Raw genomic sequence first — 16,839 nt, forward strand, 5'->3', positions numbered from 1 at the left:
TAGTCTCAAGGGCAAACATAGCCTCGGGCCATGACTGCGGGAAAATGTCATCACATGGGAGTGGAGGAGTCCAAACAAAAGTAAAGTACAGCGCCCCGGCATCTTTATCTTTGTCTTGGATGCATATTATGACGAGCGGTATAGAAGTTTTTAGTAAACTCAAAATGAGAGATATTTCAGCACATTCTTTATGTAAGTCATGTACCAATTTTACTTTACTTTTCACTGTTAGTTTGTATGGGCTGAGCTCAGATGTTATCCCTAAACACAGAACTTTTTGGACAACATGGAGTAATCTGAAATAAATAGCACTGGTTCTAGTAATGATCACTGGAGAGTCCCGCATGACAATCGTCTTTTTGGCCCATGTATCACCCCTCCAATTCTGGATCTATACTTTTCGTTTTTACACGTCGTGGTCAAGAGTATTTCTATCACATTTGTTATATCAACAAATCAATAAGTGTGCGTGTGTGCATATTTGTTCTGTTAAGTCTTTTGATATTTTGTGAGAAAAAAAATCTCAACTCAAAAATATTTTATTGAGCATAGTTGTTATTCTCTAATAGGCTTAATAGTCATTGAAAGCGTGCAATCCAACAAATTTGTAAGAGAAGCTTCATGTTCTAGCATGGGTGTAAACTCCAGCTCGCTGACCAATTTTTATTGCCCTGCAGCGATTAGGAAAATATCATTGAATATGGCCATATAACTCAGAGATTCAGAACTCACTTGTTTTCAGCATTTATATTCCATTAGGTATCATGTATTTGGAAGAAAATCATCAAAATGATCGTACATAACTTTTAAATATTTGTTAGACATGGAGGACCTGAAGTCAATATATTCATTTCCAATTAAAATTGTGTTTTGGTTTAGACTGTTTTCTAACAAACATATTAAAGGAAGAGGGAGGCATCCCAGTCCCCTTTTTGTGTTGATTAAAAACAAATACCGGAACAATCAGTCCCTTTTCTGAATTTTAGGTGAGTAAATAAAAGTGAAAAGAGCAAAGAGTGACCGAATGGCTCTCCTGCTGAGATGTTATTGGTTTTAGTAGGTGACCGACACAAGAGGGCGTGTTTGTTTTTCTGTAATGGCACGCACGCGCGAGTGCGTGCGTGCGTGCGTGCGTCTGTCTGTGCGTGCTTGTCACAGGCCTGTCACTTGCCAAAGTCCACTGCGTGATCGCCCATCACAATATATTGGAGCCTATCATCTTCCCTTCAAAATACAAAATAAAGGACTAAAAACGACCAATTCCTCTTGCATATAAACCTCGGCCCATTTGTGTAGGCTACACACCAAATAAGAAAATCTGACAAACACATTATTTAGACCAATAAGTGTGCCACTGTGGTGGGGGGTGTGGGGGTATTGGAGAAGTGTGTGTGTTTGGGGAGGCAGAATGGGTGGGGGGTACATTTTGCAGGGCCAATCAGCTGGGCATGCAGATGACGTGCTGTCGTCCTACGTCAGTCCCACCAGCATGAGGGTTTCACACAGACACACAGTCACACGCACACACACGCACACACACACACCACACACCCTCTCGGAGCCCCCCCTTGCCCCGACAGCAGAAGACACATCAAGGCGTGCAGGCGTTGCAGCCAGCTTGACAGTGGACCTTCCATCGCCTTACTTTATCACCATGGGAGACATGGGGGATCCACCGAAAAGTAAGTTGCTTCAGCTCTGTTATTTCTTAATTATGCTGATTTGACAGTTTCTAAGTTCATATTGCAGTTTTTTAAAATATATATGTATTGGTGAGTTTGGATAATAACCATTTCTTATACTAAGGCTGAATAATTTATCATAATCATCATGGTCTTCTAGAAAAACGGCTGGTGTCTCTGTGTGTGGGCTGTGGAAACCAGATCCACGACCAGTATATCCTGCGGGTCTCCCCGGATCTGGAGTGGCATGCCGCCTGTCTCAAATGCGCCGAGTGCAGTCAATACTTGGACGAATCGTGCACGTGTTTCGTCCGGGATGGAAAAACGTACTGTAAACGGGATTATATCAGGTATGGAACACCGTGCAATAATTCCTTATTGCAACTCATTCATTTTCTGCGAAAATGAGGAACAAAAATGTGCAACGAAAGTTATTTCAATCATCTTAAATTAGAATGCTTATGCAAAAAAAAAAGAATAATAATAATAAAGTTGATTTGATTTATCCCGCAGGTTATATGGGATTAAATGCGCAAAGTGCAACATCGGTTTCAGCAAGAACGATTTTGTGATGAGGGCCCGATCCAAAGTGTACCACATCGAATGTTTCCGCTGCGTGGCCTGCAGCCGGCAGCTCATACCGGGAGATGAGTTCGCCTTGCGCGAGGACGGCCTTTTCTGCCGGGCCGACCACGACGTGGTGGAGCGGGCCACGCTGGCACACGGAGACCCACTCAGTCCGCTGCACCCTGCCAGGCCGCTGCAAATGGCAGGTAACATTTGCACCCACATCAACTACATTCTATCATTTTATTTCACAATTAGAAAAAATATATATTTGGGAAGGGAGGAAAAAACAAAGCTATTGTTCATCCATTCAACAATCAAAATAATCTCAATTACACTAGAAGGTTAAGGTGATTAAAATACATATTTGAAAATATGTAAAAAAAATGTTTTTAGAGTAAAATCTGCAAATAGATGACTTTGCTCTATCTCACCCAAAATGCATTTTTTGATAAGTTGTAGGACACTCTAAAGCTTAATTGGGATCTGTGGATTGCTGGTATTGAATTATTTATCTTATATACATTATTACATGGTAGGTTGCACCTAAATTAGGCCAGATGCCAAAAAATGTTTTCAATAAAAAAGATAAACAATTTCCACATGAATAAAAAAATGACAGTGTATGACTGACAACTCTGTAGTCAGGAGTTGAAATGTTCAAGCCTTCAACTAAAATGACATTTTGACCTCTAAAAGCATCAGTGATTATTTCGAACCCCTTTATTAAGATAACCTGATGAAAATCATAAAAAAAAAACAAATGGCTTTATTTTGAACCCAACTTGAAATTTCATCAAGATCAATGTGTCACTGATGTTGCATTTTAGTTGCAAGGCTAAATTGAGTGAGTGAAATAACAGTTTAAAAGCCCAAAATGTGTTTGCATGAACCCTAGTGTGATCAGTATCAACTAAAATTATGTTTTCTCCAAAACCAACTGTTCAATGAAAAAAGTACATTATTTCATTGGCTCTAATAATCTCTTTGGGGGAGAGGGCCGTGTGGGTATCAATTCCCCCAAGTAGCAAACACTTCCTTTAAAGTTTAAAGTCAGCAATTGTGTTAAATGGAAAGCATTTGAACTGACGGGTTCTTCCGTGTCTTCCTGGAACAGAACCCATCTCCGCCCGGCAGTCTGCCCTTCGACCCCACATCCACAAACAGCCCGAGAAGACCACCCGGGTGCGGACGGTTCTAAACGAGAAGCAGCTCCACACTTTGCGAACTTGCTACAACGCCAACCCGAGGCCCGACGCCCTGATGAAGGAGCAGCTGGTGGAGATGACTGGCCTGAGCCCGCGCGTCATCCGGGTGTGGTTCCAGAACAAGCGCTGCAAAGACAAGAAGAGGAGCATCCTCATGAAGCAGCTTCAGCAACAGCAGCCCAATGACAAAACGGTAAGATGCTCTCCATCCACCCACGCTGACTCCATTTGTTTGTGTGTTTATTGATTGTTTTGACTGACGGGTGATGAATTTCCCACACCCCTCGTACACACACACACACACATACAATTGGATGAGCCTTTTACCACACCCTGTGGAACTCCTCCCGCTGAGCTTGGCTAATTGTTGCAGAACATTCAAGGGATGACGGGCACCCCGATGGTGGCGGCTAGTCCCGAGCGGCACGACGGGGGCATCCAGGCCAACCCGGTGGAGGTGCAGAGCTACCAGCCGCCCTGGAAGGTCCTCAGCGATTTTGCTCTGCAGAGCGACATCGACCAGCCCGCTTTTCAGCAACTGGTGCGTGGCTTGACGTTTCTTTATGGAGCCTTTTTGACATTTTTTTTTCATAATTAATTTTTCCCTAATATTGGAGTTAGTGGCAGAATTTTAACATGTTGAAATAAAGGCCTCTAAAATTAGAGGTTATTCAAAGTAATTTTTCATCTATAAATTTTATATAGGTTATATTGGTTCTTTTTTTAATGACGCCCCCATAAAATAAAACAATTGAAGATAATTACACATCTTTGATTCAGCTCAGGGTTTTATTCTGTTATTTCCTTTAATTATCAGCTGTTCTCTACACCTCGAGCAAAATAAATTGATAACCCTTAAATCAATAATAACCTTAAAAGTGTCCATTGGTGAAAAAGTTAACTTTTCTTAGATCAACGTTAGATCCAGAAATATCAAAATATGACAAGTACTCTAAATGAAAATCAAATGAACAGTTTATCCAAAATATGTCTAATCAACATTTCCATGAATGACATTTTTCCTAAAGTTATTGCCACAATTTTAACAATGGTTTCCATATCCAAACCTTTTCCTTCCTCAGTAATCACCATTTCATCCCAAATATTTCTAATCAACATTATTGCCATAATTTCAGCAGTGGTTGCCAAATCCAACCACTGTCCTTCCTCAGTGATCACCATTTTCTCCAAAATATTTCTAATCAACATTAACATTCATTCCATTTCCCCCTAACTATTGCTACAATTTCATCAGTAGTCTTCATATCCTAACTTTTTCCTTCTTCAATGACCAGCCTTTTATCCCAAATATTTCTAATCAACCTTATTGCCATAATTTCAGCAGTGGTTGCCAGATCCAAACTTTTCCCTTCCTCATTACTACCCATTTTAAGACGCTGGCAGCCTTGTAATTAAAAAAAAAGTATGGCAATTTTTAAAAATTGATGATTATTCATATATAACTGAACGCTGACCGTCGCTTTTTTCTTTTGCAGGTTAGTTTTTCGGAGGGAGGTCCAGGCTCCAACTCCACCGGCAGCGAGGTAGCGTCCATGTCATCTCAGCTTCCAGACACACCGAACAGCATGGTTTCCAGCCCGATCGAGGCCTGAGACTTCTTCTTTTTTTTCTTCTTCTTTGGACGGACTGACGCTCCTCACGTTCATCTCTTCACCTCCGGACTGCACCGTTTTTTTTTTCATTTTTGACACTGTGAAGACAATCATGGGATTTTACCATCATCACCTACTTCTTAAATCCACGCAAAAGAACGACGTTTTGCAGCACTCCAGTGGATGCTGCTTGTTTTTCTTGTTTATTTATTTATTTTTTTGCCAAAAGTCAAGACTCCAAACGGGCTTCGTTCAGATTTTGGACCAGTGAACAAGGGACGAACTCCATCTGAATTGCATTTTTTCCCCGATTGCATTTTTTTCTTCTTAAAATCGTTAAATTGTCAGTCCCCTCACAAGGAAAATCGGCCAGGGTTTTTCTTCATTTAATTCGACGATTTGACTCTTGAAGTACAAAAGCATTTTCAACAAGGTATACCTCTTTTTTTTGCTTTTCTTTTCCGAATATGTGTATGTATGCATATACATTAGCTCTTTGTTTCCGTGGAAAAAAATAATTTATTATTTATTGTCGACAATATGGCCACATTTTTTTTGTCATTTTCTTCATTGAAGTAAAAGGACGTTTGGTGTCTTTTTTATTTTAATTAATTATTATTAATATATGTATTGTCCAAAATATGCAGAATGCATCATCTCGCCATAATCAGAATTGAAACTTTTCTTGTTTTTGACAAAGAGGCCACGGATTAGAATGTTTATTTATGAATTTGAAATATACATGTTTTATTTATTTCGGTTATGCTAATTGTATTTATTGATTGGGAAATGTGGAGTTTTGACCAAATCCACTCATGCAAATGCCACGCATTTTTGGGGGTGTCGTTATTTAACAGTACTATAGGGAAAAACTACTTTTGAAGACAAAAGTGTTATTGTTATTTTGATTTTGTGAGGGGGTGCTGTTAAAATAAACGTATGAATTTGGGCACTGATCTCTTTGCCTTAAACTTAAAACGACACGTCTGTTTTTCATCATGACTCACTTATTTTGGACACTTCATTATCTGTGTTTTGTCAATGCTTCTACCCTCATCCCTCCCTCCATGTTATTTATATTGATTGAATGGACGCAAAGACAATAATGCCAATTGTAAATTCCTTGTCACTTTGGTCATTGTTTTTCAAAGAATCATTTTCAGACATGCGTTAACTTGAATTAAATTATATAAGGAAAAATCACAGATAAATTGACTGGTGGTATGAATGACTTTATTATTTTTATTTTAATCATTTCCAAACATAGAGGATATCTAATAACGGTCACTGTGTTGTCCACTTCATTAAAATGTATGTTTTCTCATGGGTTGTATCACAAAATTCTTCATTCAAAAAATATATAATTTAATGACAACGTTAAGGTCCATCAGGTCTTATAACTTACAAAAAAATCTTGATGTTACATTTAAAAAGCTTTTTAATTAGTAGGCCTTTACAAATCAACTTGTAAAGTTGACCCTAAAGCTTTCTACGATAAGGCTTTTAAAAGTATATTGTTAATAGAAAAACAAAACTATGCAAGTGACTTGAAAAAATGCTTTATTAGTAACACTATGATAAAAAAAATTGAATAAAATTAATCACCAAAAATGAACAGCATACAATGTAAAGTATGGTGTATGTATGTGTGTATGTGTATGTGTGTGTGTGTGTGTGTGTGTGTGTTTCAATATAACCCCCATACACACACTGCCTAAGAGGTTAATAATTCAAATTTAGGTCCTCAGTGAGCAGCTTGCAAGTTTTTCCTGACATTGACCAGATTTGATAACCATGCATAAAGCCTGCATTTTAAAGCATGTGTGTGTGTGTTTTTTTTTTTTTTTTTTTTGGTCATTGTTAGAGGTATTTTCTCCCGGGGGGAATAAATTATTTGCCACAGGTTTAATCATTGTAGACACATTGTTGACCCATTTTCACAGTATAATGACTTTGATGTAAAATTTGAGTGAATTGTAGAATCAGGATGTTTGTCTCTGCTATCGGCTGGCCACCAATTCTCCCGCTTCGGGCCTGGAGTCAGCTGGGATAGGCTCCAGCACCCCCCATGACCCCATGGAGGATAAAGCGGGTCAGAAAATGAGATGAGAGGAGGATGCTTGTCTGTCTCGCTAGCAGTTAACTAATCGGATCTTTACTAAATACATTTTTTAAATTATATTGATGATTGGACATCAATAACAATTGGCTTCATGTAATGCAACTAATTATGGGGCAACCAATGCAAAAACCTTATAGGAGTCGTTCTTAACCTGGGACTCGTCATGTCTATTCACGATAACATATCCAACTTGACCATCAGTGATGGCAAACGTTCACGAGACATTGCTTTGGCAATCCGTGATGCGCGGAATGTATACATCTTGATTTTGGAAGAAAGAAATCATATTTTATTTTACACTGAAGTAAGATTCAGGGAATGCACATATGTAACTGGTGGAGATGAGTAGCTCCTACATGTAGAGTAAGACTTTTTCATCCAAATAATGAACATGTACGGTAAGCCCTGTACTTTATGAAAAAAGTGACCATGTATAGGAAGGCTTTTTGAGGTGATGAAAAGGATAAATTTAACTTCCAATCTTCTCAACTCAGTAGTCACTGTGGTCAAGTGGCAAAGACATATGGTCAGAACTTAGGATGCTCAAGTTCAGATCAGGAGTGAGTTCAATTCCAGTATATGTAATTTTCAATTTGTTTATTGAGATGATGAAAAGGATAAATATAACTTCCACACGTTTAAATGCAGAAGCCACTCTGGTTCAGTGGCATGAACATTGGTACAGATACTGATGTTGGAACAAGTTCTAATCAGGACTGAGTTCAATTCCACTCTTTGTTTAAATTAAAATGAAGATTATTGTTGTATATTATATTCCCCCGAGTTACTCCCTTTTAAATCAATAATTATAATTTTCAATGATTAAACGCTTTGCTGTGCACCACAAAATCAGCAAAAACGCAAAAACCATGAAAGATGAAAAACAAGTTGAATTGGGAAAGAGCTCTTGCAATCAAAGAAACAAAGTCACAACAGGGAAGTCATCTTTTAGAAAATACAGACTTGTGAAAAAAGTCAAAGCATAAAATGACAGGAGGATGGCAACCAAAGACTTTAGATAGGCTTTTTGTAAAAGACAATTTGACATTGTATTCCACATTGTGAGCAATAATGCTCAATGGAAGACCTCATTTGATGATTGTAGGGATGAGGCCAAAGCTCTTCAAGAGCCACTTTTCTCCAGCTGTTGAGTTGGATGCAAGCTTCTCCTCTCAAATAATGAATGGGCTCCTTAACTAGCAAATCTGTCATGAGGCATTCGCAGCCATGACAACTTGAGGTACAAAGGTTGGAGGTGGAAGAGCGAGGCCTGAGTGCGGCACGATTCAGTCTTCATTTTTTGTGTGTTTGAAACATGCCAATTAATGTCTTATTTACCAAAAATTGAGTTACCGGATGAGTGGTTAGCACGTCAGCCTCACAGTGGGGAGACTCGGGTTCAAATCCAGGTCTGTCCATGTTTGTATGTTCTGGCCCACATAAAATCGAGTTGGCATGAATATGACCGGCGGACCAAACTAAGTTTGAAACCCCTGATGTAAACTATTCCACAGTTGCTTTTCTATTTTAGCTGTGTGTACTCATGTGTAATGGAAAAGAATACCGTTGTATTCTCCTCTTCGGGATGTGAAGAAAAGGTGTGTATTTTTCTCTTGGATGCGGGACCTCTCCTTGTGACTGCAGGGTGGCGGGAGGTGGTTGCCTGTTTGTCAAAGGCCCGCTAGCCTTGTCCATTTTGACATTCACATGGGAGCAGTAATGATCCTAAAAGCTGCAATTAAGCTGACTGTCACGTTCCAGGGAAGCGCCTGGTGCCGGCACTGTGCTGCACCTATTATTCTCAGTGGGAATATTCCCCAAAGAACAGTATTTTCTCTTCACCCCGATCCTACACTGTCAAGTAGTGTAACTTTCATTTCAATTTTAAAACACATTTGCACGTACAACTGTGGATTGGAATCAGAAACTATTATCGAGTTGTCAAATAATAGCAACAATCGTCTTCAATATCAATATTGTTTTATTTCCCCAAAATGTATTGCTGCAAAATGATTAGTCTAATATATAATATTATTAAATTGATGCCTTTAACCAGGGTTCATACATTAAAAAAATATTGTCTACCAACATTCCATTATTGTTCAGTTGTGTGTTACTCTTTTTTATTATTATTATTTTTTTTTTTTAACATAAATGATGGTGGCTTTGGGCTACATAAGGAATTGTTCTATTTGAAAACAAAGTCATTATTTGAAAACTGTCCTAACGTGACCTTAGAAATATTAAAATGAGTCCTACTTAGTGTATGAAATACTTATTTCCAGGAAGGTGGGTGGCCACCAGCATTGGCCGCAATTAGAATATGTATGAATAGAATACCCAAGTATGTAAGGTGTGGATTATGTTCTACTGATGCCAATGAAATGCTTAACTACAGTAGTTGGACATCTTACCAAATACAAGTCAGCGTAGTTGATCCATTATGTATAATTTAGCTAAATAATTAATATGAAGACATTGATTCCCTATTTAAAAGATTACTGATTAAGCTTAAGTTAACCATTTTGTGCTACCTGCATGAGATGGAAGTAAACATGAAAATGGAAGCAAAATACATCAAATGGTAAGAGAACAAAAAAGAAAATAAATAAAATGTTAAAAACATCAATTTAGTCTCACACATTCAGCACTCCTGATGTATTGGAGACTGCTTGCCTGGATAAAAACAAGTGTGATGCTTCAAGAAGGGCTTCCAACATAAAATAAAATAAAAAAAACCCTGCCAAACAAATCACTTGAGTGACTCATAGTCAAGAACCTGACAGGCAAAAAGCTGAAAGTAGAGTTTTTTCTATTTTTTCTATTTTTTTACTCTAGCTCATTCCTTTTGCACACTGGCATGGGGGAAAATCTTTTCAATTAGTTGAGTGAATGTGAAATGCTGAATGCAATTGAAGCCAGACTCACTGTTCTACCCATTAAAATTGGTTTTATATTCCACCATCGAGGAGGAGAAAAAAAAAATCCCAGCCAAACGAACGGCTCGGGGCACAGTCAATCATGTTAAAAGCCATGGGTGCTTAATTTGATTTACCAATATAAAATGCAAATGAGGTGATCAAGTGGAGTGGGAGCCAGGAATAGGAGGCTCTTTTGAGCCATCAAGTTAAATGGGAACAGATCGAGGCCTAGCCATGTAAAGAATGTTTTTGCATTTTGCTTTGATTAGTGCTAGAAAATATTCATTTGTCCGGCTCATTTTTGACAAATTGCTGTCGATACAAAAGCCTGGCAATATGTTAAAACACACCGAGCACTCGGAATCCATCCGCCTTCTACCCAACACATATGTTGCATTTGCAGCTGTAACTGGGCTTTTGTAAGTGAAAAGCCTAATTAAATAAATGGAAGATAGCACAACAGCCCCTTACAATACTGAATGAGATAATGCCTGTAATTGGGCTGCCGCGAGTCTGGCCATATGCTTCTGTACAGCACTTAGGCACCACTGGTCTGGAGTAAATACAATAACTATGTGAAGCCAAAGCTCGTGGGACTTGGCCCCTCTTATGCTAACCTGGCTAACAAGAAAGACAGTTATTGCAGTATTGGATTTGATGCACCATTATATGAAGGGAAGAAGAAGAAGAAAAAGTGACTACAGAGAAGAACGTATAATGGAACATTATTGGAGGCTCATCGATGTAGTCGCGCACACCCGTTTCTCTGTTAAAGTGTCTTTGCAGACAACTGGAAACAAATGTGAAAACGAGTCAGGAGTCATGAGTTAGACACTGACTTATATACTTTTATAATACTTCTTTATCCATGTTTTCACTTGTTCTGTAAAAAAACAGTTTCCATAATTACGTACACAACTTTTCTTACAAATATAATGCAGTTATATGCAAATTTTTCTGTCGTCTTCAATGGCATAAGGAACCGTACAGTAAGAATACTGTCTTTGCATGGAGTATCATAGCATACTTAAAGAACTGTGTCCAAAGCAGATAGCATCCACTTCATATCCTCTTAGGACCTCCCTTGAAGTTGTTGTTTTCCACTTTTAGGAGCCTGTTTCAGAACCCAGATAGAACATAGGCAGATTGTAGCATGGTCTCTTATCCTCTGCTTGTCAGTGGTTGAGCCATACGAGCTGTTAACTTTCTATTTTGGGCTTCTCACTTTAATGTTCACCTTTAAAAACACGCCAGAAATTTGTAGCAATTTTTTCAATTTCTTTTTTCATGAGAAAGCTGAGCTCAGCTTTGGCAGGCCTATATTTGATTCAGAGACTCAATTGTGAAATCTACAGCTTCCCTCTCCGTTCGTGGATCGGCGGTATTGCGTTACTTGGAAAGAGTCCGTAGTCGTAAAGAATGTAATAGTAAATCATTGCTGCAATACTAATTCAACGTTTTAGAGAATTTAACACAACCTTTGTATTCATGTCCAATGGATGCCAGCTTGCAATGCGAAAGAATATGTTTGGAGAAACCTCACTCCCTGTAACCTTCACAGAGACCTTGAGTTTCCAGCCCAGGCTTTTAGCTCAGTGGCCAGCGAAGGTCGACCGCTCACTGGCGACATGGTGGCGATGCGGGTTCGTGCTCCGTCTGGGGTGAAACATGTCTGCCACCCCCCGCTTAGATGAGGAGCCAACAAATAAAATGTTGATGCCAGCAAAGTGATTCATTGTGGCAGCCATAACATGTTTTTGTGAGGGTAAAGCGGTCCAGAAAATAAAGACATTCTTCCTATGCCTGTGTAAATTTTCTCCAGGTAGTCTGGTTTCCTCCCACATTCCAGAAAAATTTGTGAGAAGGCTGATTGAACACTCCAAATTGCCTGTAGGTATGGGTCTCATTGTGCCCTGCGATTGGCTGATAACCAATTCAGCCTGAAACCCATAGACCCTCGTGAGGATAAGCAGCTCGGAAAATGAATGAATATGCGTCAGGTTGAGTAAAGTATTTCAAGGCTTACCTTGATTTAATAATATTGACGTTTTAAAAAAAAGTTGAATAAAAGCCTTTTAATTAAATTCTTAAAAGAACACACGGGATAACCAAATGTTCACAGTGGGATAATAACTGACATGCTGGGAAGAAAACTTGCAATCAAATGAGAAAATGGGTGTGTTGTTAATAATATACTTTGTTTACAGCAGCTGATTATTTAATAAAATGTTTATCACAATGTTGTTAGAAAACATTAAAATGTGGTAGTACTATACGCTGCAGCTGTATTAGACCCAACAATTGCCGACACAAAATAACCATTTGCTGAAGGTCTACGTAGGAATAAAATGTTTTTTTTTCTTTTTCAGTTGGGAAAAATATGCTATTTTTATGTGGAAAAGCTTGATCGATAAAGAAAGTGGGGAAAAAAATTCCACCCTAGAAAGGACTTGAATGTCAGTTGAGCATTTATTCACTGCATGCAGGTTAATAACATAATATGCCCATTGTCTGCAATTTGACTTTTGATGGATATGGGTATCCACAGGCATTTGAAAATGGTATTCCAGACTGGAAATGACAAGTAAATTCAGAAAAGTCACAGAAAATGGCATGTAGCACTTTTCACCTGTACTTGAAATGTATTTGAGGGAATCACTTGTATTTTCTGCTATTTATATGTAGATAAGCATGTCCAATGTGTAACTCAGTTGGGATCATTTGAATACCATTCTTTGTTCTCCTGAAATGAAAGATTAAATTCCATGGACTGAACTGAAATGGTCGAGTGTATAATTTGAGTCAAGCGATACAACTGATAACACTGATTCACTGAATTCACAAATAATAAAATGCAGGGAGCATTGCGACTTATAATTGGTTCCCTCCTTTGTAGTTGCGTCATTTCATGACAGAAATTACTCCTAACATGATAATATTCCAAATTTCACCAGGAAAAACATGCATTATTGAAATATTTTGCGTGATAGTATTAATAACGACATAAGGGTCTTCTAGAATAATTTCAAATAAAACATACGATTTTCTTAAGTACTGTTGCCAGGGTAGAACAATGGAACAAGGCTATTGATCCATATAGTGTTGCCATATCTCTTTCAGCAGTGATCATTTTAGCCCCCCCTCCACCCTCACATGCACAAATCACCTCCTGCCATCAATTCCCTCAAGCGAGGCGGCCCTCGAGGAACATGAAATGACCAACTGGTACTTCAGTTTTTATTCAATTTGTGCTTTCGAGGTAGCCTCTGATTTTCTCTTCAGTCTCCTCAACTTGCCTGTTAGATCCAAACCTTACTAATTTATTTCAAGGACATGTTTTTGATCAAGTGCATCATAGCAGAAAGGGTCTTGTATAAGAATGTTAGAGGAAAAAAACTAAACAAAAACAACAACAACCATGACCACTGAATTTATATTTTGTGCTATGCAATAATGGTGAAAAACACCAACAAAAGACAAGTTGGGAAAATTGCCGTAAACAACCATTTTTAAATGCCAGATGTTTCAGATAGTGTGCCCTTGCTCACGTCAAATTTCTTAGGCTATAGCAATGAGGATGTTGTTTGGTCCTCACTTGGAAATGTCAATCTGTAGTTTCTCAAGACATTTTGGTTTGAAAATGCATACAAAGTCCTTCTTATGAAGAGGCTGAGAGGTCCAAATTTCAATTTAAAGATAAAGCACACTTTTTAACAAAAAAAAAAACATTCATAGCACCTTGAAAATGTTGTTATTGTATTCTGTTTGTGAATACTTTGACTGGCAGTCCTGGGTAATGTCCAGTGCAGCCGATTGTCCGTCACTCATCGGTATTATCAGTCTGATTGTGTTTGCGACATAGGAGACAGGATCACTGCTCGGGAAAGACTATTGGCAGATGAACAATGTTCTTGACATATTTAATATTTTACACCAAAAAAATCAAACAAACAAAAACAGTTCCTATAAGAAATTTACGTAATGTTGCCCTGCATGTTGTCTGAATGAACTGATCAAATTACCACCTATAAACTGACAAAAAACATGAGTTCATCAAAATCAAAATTATAAAATTAATTTTCAACTATTTTGATCAATGGATAATCAAAACCTTGTTGAACTTTACATCCAATGGTCCAAATTTCCACTTCTTAATAAAACAATTCTCAGGCTTCAATATTTTCTATCAAACCAATCTCTTTAAAGCATTAAACACTTGATTAAAAAATATCATCAAATCGTCTCACTAGCCATTTTTTTTAGTTCAATTTGATTTTTTTCTAGCATTTGAAGTGTTACTTGGTGCTATAGTGGTTGAGTGGAAGCGCAAACCTACCCGAAAATAAGCAGGTGACTTTGTCCGTATTGTGAAAGAATCATTCATAAGCACATTTGGGACAATTGTACCACCAGCACGATGTTTTCCCACTTTCAATTCACCCTGCATTTTTACCAGCAACTGTCTCCGGACAAAGCCAGCCGTGCACCTCTAACGTGTCCTCGAGTGGAAAAAGGCTTTGCCTCTTTAAATACAACAGGAAGACCCTTACCCCTCCCTAAGAAAAGAATGGGAGCCAGCTTGGTTTTTACCTCTGTCGGGAAAAACCTGTGCGGGACAACAAAAAGTGGCCTTTGAATATAGTTGTGAAAGAGGGCAGCTGTAGTCTGAATACCAGCATTTTCTTTTGTGTTTTAAATGAGCATTGTTTGTCACAAAGTGGAGGCCACCTTTTGCTGCGGGGAAGGAGGGGATATTTTACAATGACATTTTTCAATCGCACCCTACACTGTTGCTTGTACATTTGCGAAAAGATGCAAGTTGTAATTGATTGGTGTGAATAGCCACAAAAAAACGTATTGTTGCAAGTCCGCTGCATGCTCTCAGAATTCAAATATCGAAATATGGACTAGAATATACACGGTGAATGCTATTGGAGACAATGAATGAATATAACAGAAGGATGACTCAAGTTTGACGTGACAGACCAAATGTCTTGTTGTTCTTGTCTTTTTGGCTACAGTTAAAAAAAAGTCCTCTCGAGGTGAAAAGAAGTGTGGAATACGATTTTCTTTGCCATCCTGTCTTCACATTGTCCTTCTTTTTGTCCCTGAAAACATAATGAGGTTTTCAAGTGTAGTGCCACCTGGTATATTCATGTTCTTTTCTGTGCTTCAACCCCTCTTCATAACAGTGTTGACTGCTAAAGTATGGGTAAAAGGAGTGGTTGGTCTGTGCCTGTTTAAAACTGCACTTGGGAACCTTTTAGAACACTTCCAAGCCCCCATAAAAAATAAAAAAAGATAGATGAGAGGCACAAAGACAGCTGATGCACCACTAATTGGAATGCTACAAACTCACAGAGAAATAATGGTAGATTTACTTAACAATTTAATCAATACACACTTTTTTTGTCCCATGAATCGCTTTGGTGCACACAACTTTTAGAACAGCTTATTCATTTTCTCTCAATTTTGCTGGTATCCATAATGAAACAAAAATGACACACCTTGAGACGTTAAGCCATGTTTTAAGATGTCTGTCTGGAAAATATACAAACTGTATATATGACCAACACAATTTTTTTCTGTACACTTGGTAGACATATGGGCAGTGGCAATTATTGAAGGATTACGATTTAACAATCCAATCTAAGTCCAGAAAATGCTTATCCATGCGAGAACTTTATGAAATGCCCACCAAGAGGTCTCGTAAGATCAAATAGTGTCTTTTTTAGTCTTCTCCTTTGAACGTCCCAAAAGCTCCCTGTTGTAATTCATTGAACAAAGTTGTTTAGCCCGCAGAATCGGCCGGCACCCTTCCTCCATTGCTCTTTTTAATCAAGCTAATGGAGGCAACAGATATCATATTGATTTTCTTTTACCTTGTGATGGTTTTCACAATGACAAGCCTCCCAAACATAGCACTTTCCCTGTTTTTTTTTTTTCTTTCTCTTTTGAGTTTTCCTTCCTGGCCGTCTGTCTAACTTGTGATGTATGAATAAGCAAGGCGGGCGGTAAAGGCAAACATTTATCATAGTTGCATTTTTCTGCTCAGCTGTCCCCCCTCCGTCATGGCTGATGCGTGACCCCCAGAAGCTGAGCTCTTGACCTATGAAGAGAAGGCTTTCACTCTTTCCCTTCTAATCTGGAGAGTTGGACACAAGTCGGTGGAAAAGGTGGCAGGCCAATTCAAAATTGTTGTAACAAATCGTAAGGCACCCAGCCATGTGTCACAAGAAACAGACGGGTAATGACAATTCACTTACCCCCTACGTAAGAATCAATTTTCCCACAATGCACCTGTCACGGAGCTCTTGGTGAGCCAAACCCTTATCTTCCTGCTGTCTGACACCATAATTGCATGTTAACATTTTTCTGGATGCCAGAAAATTGTGCTAAAATCACGCGGCTTTTTTCCCTTTTCCTCTCCCTTCCAAATCTACTGACAAGATAAGAAGATAAAAGGTCATCCCTATTTGAATAATGCCGCAGATAGGAACGACGTTTTATTAAACGGAATGAAACCAAGCCAAATAAACCTTACTATGTACTCCAGCTCCTGGAAATCGGTTGTGTTTTTCGACAGATAATGTTATACCTTTTGGAAAAATGAAGAAATGATTTGAAGTTTGGAATTTTCAATGTTTTTGGAACCTATTTTGGACGGGGAGAAAAATGTGTGCACTTTGTAAAGCATCTCCACAATTAAAACATGCAATTTATTTA

At 38.4% G+C, this 16,839-nt stretch overlaps 1 protein-coding gene across 1 annotated transcript; it reads left to right on the forward strand.

The window, feature by feature from the left end:
* Window positions 1-1,550: 1,550 nt before the first annotated feature.
* Window positions 1,551-6,285, forward strand: LOC144196055 (insulin gene enhancer protein isl-1). Its single transcript, XM_077716038.1, has 6 exons — window positions 1,551-1,682; window positions 1,843-2,032; window positions 2,196-2,455; window positions 3,367-3,650; window positions 3,831-3,998; window positions 4,954-6,285. Exons 1-6 carry the CDS (start codon window positions 1,655-1,657, stop codon window positions 5,068-5,070), a joined length of 1,047 nt encoding a protein of 348 aa, XP_077572164.1. The 5' UTR covers window positions 1,551-1,654; the 3' UTR covers window positions 5,071-6,285.
* The last annotated feature ends 10,554 nt before the right edge of the window (window positions 6,286-16,839 follow it).

Source organism: Stigmatopora nigra, chromosome 4 (genome assembly GCF_051989575.1).
Source record: "Stigmatopora nigra isolate UIUO_SnigA chromosome 4, RoL_Snig_1.1, whole genome shotgun sequence".
NCBI classification, from domain to species: Eukaryota; Metazoa; Chordata; class Actinopteri; order Syngnathiformes; family Syngnathidae; genus Stigmatopora; species Stigmatopora nigra.

Coding starts and splice junctions, on each gene's coding strand:
- LOC144196055 (XM_077716038.1), top strand. CDS start 1,655: ATGGGAGACATGGGGGATCCACCGAAAA. Junction 2,456..3,366: donor CAGGCCGCTGCAAATGGCAG/GTAACATTTGCA, acceptor TTCCTGGAACAG/AACCCATCTCCGCCCGGCAG. Junction 3,999..4,953: donor AGCCCGCTTTTCAGCAACTG/GTGCGTGGCTTG, acceptor TTTCTTTTGCAG/GTTAGTTTTTCGGAGGGAGG.